This window comes from Salmo trutta, chromosome 12 (genome assembly GCF_901001165.1).
Source record: "Salmo trutta chromosome 12, fSalTru1.1, whole genome shotgun sequence".
In the NCBI taxonomy this organism is placed as follows: domain Eukaryota; kingdom Metazoa; phylum Chordata; class Actinopteri; order Salmoniformes; family Salmonidae; genus Salmo; species Salmo trutta.
The window spans coordinates 44,226,674-44,230,752 of NC_042968.1; the positions used below are offsets into that span (position 1 = coordinate 44,226,674).

The following is a 4,079-nucleotide window of genomic DNA, read 5'->3' on the forward strand; positions in this document are numbered from 1 at the left end:
ATAGCCCTTACACAGCCTGGCGGTGTGTTGGGTCATTTTCCTGTTGAAAACAAATGATAGTCCCACTAAGCCCAAACCAGATGGGATGGTGTATCGCTGCAGAATGCTGTGGTAGCCATTCTGATTAAGTGTGAATTGTAAATAAATCCCCAACAGTGTCACCAGCAAAGCACCCCCACACCATAACACCTCCTCCTCCATGCTTCACGGTGGGAAATACACATACTGAGATCATCTGTTCACCCACAACGTGTCTCAGAAAGACACGGCGGTTGGAACCAAAAAACTCAAATTTGGAACTCATCAGACCAAAGAACAAATTTCCACCGGTCTAATGTCCATTGCTCGTGCCCAAGCAAGTCTCTTCTTCTTATTGGTGTCCTTAAGTAGTGGATTCTTTGCAGCAATTTGACCGTGAAGGCCTGATTCACACAGTCTCCTCTGAAGAGTTGATGTTGAGATGTGTCTGTTACTTGAATTCTGTAAAGCATTTAACTGGGCTGCCATTTCTGAGGCTGGTAACTCTAATGAACTTATCCTCTGCAGCAGAGGTAACTCTAGGTTTTCCATTCCTGTGGCGGTCCTCATGAGAGCCAGTTTCATCATAGCACTTAATGGTTTTTGCGACTGCACTCTTCATGTCTTAAAGTAATGATGGATTGTCGTTTCTCTTTGCTTATTTGAGCTGTTCTTGCCATAATATGGACTTGGCAAGAGTGTGCAAAGCTGTCATCAATGCAAAGGGTAGCTATTTGAAGAATCTCAAATGTAAAATATATTTTGATTTGTTTAACAGTTTTTTGGTTACTACATGATGCCATTATGTGTTATTCCATAGTTTTGATGTCCTCACTATTATTCTACAATGTAGAAAATAGTTTAAAAAAAGAAAGATCCTTGACTAAGTAAGTGTTCTAAAACTTTGGACTGGTAGTGTGTGTATATATATATATATATATATATATAAACTCAGCAAAAAAAGAAACGTCCTCTCACTGTCAACTGCATTTGTTTTCAGCAAACTTAACATGTGTAAATATTTGTATGAACATAACAAGATTCAACAACTGAGACATAAACTGAACAAGTTCCACAGACATGTGACTAACAGAAATAGAATAATGTGTCCCTGAACAAAGGGGGGTCAAAAGTAACAGTCAGTATCTGGTGTGGCCACCAGCTGCATTAAGTACTGTAGTGCATCTCCTCCTCATGGACTGCACCATATTTGCCCGTTCTTGCTGTGAGATGTTACCTCACTCTTCCACCAAGGCACCTGCAAGTTCCCAGACATTTCTGGGGGGAATGGCCCTTGCCCTCACCATCCAATCCAACAGGTCCCAGATGTGCTCAATGGGATTGAGATCCGGGCTCTTCGCTGGCCATGGCAGAACACTGATATTCCTGTCTTGCAGGAAATCACGCACAGAACGAGCAGTATGGCTGGTGGCATTGTCAGGCTGGAGGGTCATGTCAGAATGAGCCTGCAGGACGGGTACCACATGAGGACATGTCTTCCCTGAAATGCACAGCGTTGAGATTGCCTGCAATGACAACAAGCTCAGTCCGATGTTGCTGTGACACACCGCCCCAGACCATGATGGACCATCCACCTCCAAATCGATCCCGCTCCAGAGTACAGGCTTCGGTGTAACGCTCATTCCTTCGACGATAAACGCGAATTTGACCATCACCCCTGGTGAGATAAAACCGCGACTCGTCAGTGAAGAGCACTTTTTGCCAGTCCTGTCTGGTCCAGCGACGGTGGGTTTGTGCCCATAGGCGACGTTGTTGCTGGTGATGTCTGGTGAGGACCTGCCTTACAACAGGCCTGCAAACCCCCAGTCCAGCCTCTCTCAGCCTATTGTGGACAGTCTGAGCACTGATGGAGGGATTCTGCGCTCCTGGTGTAACTCGGGCAGTTGTTGTTGCCATCCTGTACCTGTCCCGCAGGTCTGATGTTCGGATGTACCGATCCTGCGCAGGTGTTGTTACACGTGGTCTGCACTGCGAGGACGATCAGCTGTCCGTCCTGTCTCCCTGTAGCACTGTCTTAGGCGTCTCACAGTACGGACATTGCAATTTATCGCCCTGGCCACATCTGCAGTCCTCATGCCTCCTTGCAGCATACTTAAGGCATGTTCAAGCAGATGAGCAGGGACCCTGGGCATCTTTCTTTTGGTGTTTTCCAGAGTCAGTAGGAAGGCCTCTTTAGTGTCCTAAGTTTTCATAACTGTAACCTTAATTGCCTACCGTCTGTAAGCTGTTAGTGTCTTAACGACCGTTCCACAGATGCATGTTCATTAATTGTTTATGGTTCATTGAACAAGCATGGGAAACATTGTTTAAACCCTTTACAATGAAGATCTGTGAAGTTATTTGGAATTTTACAAATTATGTTTAAAAGACAGGGCCCTGAAAAAAGGATGTTGTTATATATGTTCATATATACTGTAGTAAGAGTAATAGTACCTGTTTTAGCAATACTAGCAATAGGCTACTGCTGAATAGGGACAGCAGTAGTAGAATTTGTAGCAGTTGAGGTATCAGACATTAGCATTAGCATCCTGATGCTAACTGACTAACCGGTTGGCACTGAGCAGAGCAGTTGGTGGTGGTGGTGCGGAGGTGGTGGAAGCCCGTGGTGGGATCCAGACTGTGGCTACACTGGGTGGTGAGACACACCCCCTCCTCACTGTGATCCACCAGGGTCTGTCCCGGACGCATAACACCCCGCTCCCCGTCCACACACACCGCCTCACGCACTGTAAGAGCGGTACAGACAAACACAGACACAGACATGCATGAACACACATTCATTAAAAATGTACTGTACATGAACACACTTATATAACATGAAATATTAAATTAATGTATGTTGGAAAAGGTGGGTTACTGTCTAATGATACCCGTTCACTTACCACAGTTAAATCTAATACAGGAACACTGGTTAGATGGGTCTGCTAGGAAAGCCCTGTCCACCTGCATGGTCTCTCCCTATTCAGAAGACAACATGTCAGCCAGTGAACAGCACAGCTATACAGCACAAACAAACACAGAGATAACATGAACACATCCATTACAGAGATAACATGAACACATCCATTACAGAGATAACATGAACACATCCATTACAGAGATAACATGAACACATCCATTACAGAGATAACACGAACACATCCATTACAGAGATAACATGAACACATCCATTACAGAGATAACATGAACACATCCATTACAGAGATAACATGAACACATCCATTACAGAGATAACATGAACACATCCATTACAGAGATAACACGAACACATCCATTACAGAGATAACACGAACACAGCCATCGTCATGTGGAATCATACAGAAACCTACCAGAACACATTTTGGCTTCGGCAGTTTGTCACACGCACACTCTGAAAAAAACAGGGAAACACAAAAAAAACATTTTCAATTTGTGCTTTTTTGGGGGGAATGTATAAACTACATGAGAGTTAGAGTGATTCAACTGGAGGCCAACAGGTTGTTACGTGGTGGAGGAGGACACACGTTCCCCTATTACGTGGTGGAGGAGGACACACGTTCCCCTATTACGTGGTGGAGGAGGACACACGTTCCCCTATTACGTGGTGGAGGAGGACACACGTTCCCCTATTACGTGGTGGAGGAGGACACACGTTCCCCAATTACTAGGTGGAGGAGGAGGACACACGTTCTCCTATTACGTGGTGGAGAAGGACACGTTCCCCTATTACGTGGTGGAGGAGGACACACGTTCCCCTATTACGTGGTGGAGGAGGAGGACACACGTTCCCCTATTACGTGGTGGAGGAGGACACGTTCCCCTATTGCGTGGTGGAGGAGGACACACGTTCCCCTATTACGTGGTGGAGGAGGAGGACACACGTTCCCCTATTACGTGGTGGAGGAGGAGGACACACGTTCCCCTATTACGTGGTGGAGGAGGAGGACACACGTTCCCCTATTACGTGGAGGTGGAGGACACACGTTCCCCTATTATGTGGTGGTGGAGGACACACGTTCCCCTATTACGTGGTGGAGGAGGACACACGTTCCCCTATTACG

At 45.9% G+C, this 4,079-nt stretch overlaps 1 protein-coding gene across 1 annotated transcript in view; it reads right to left on the reverse strand.

The window, feature by feature from the left end:
* The window catches only part of LOC115202550 (otogelin-like), an 11,201-nt gene extending 8,209 nt beyond the window's left edge, over nucleotides 1–2,992 (reverse strand). Inside the window, exons 1-2 of the mRNA XM_029766674.1 lie at nucleotides 2,922–2,992; nucleotides 2,587–2,765 (exon numbers count right to left, since the gene is read on the reverse strand). Of these exons, the coding sequence (XP_029622534.1) occupies nucleotides 2,587–2,765; nucleotides 2,922–2,988 (246 nt within the window). The 5' untranslated portion in view covers nucleotides 2,989–2,992. The remainder of the gene's footprint in view (nucleotides 1–2,586; nucleotides 2,766–2,921) is intronic.
* Between the last annotated feature and the right edge of the window lie 1,087 nt (nucleotides 2,993–4,079).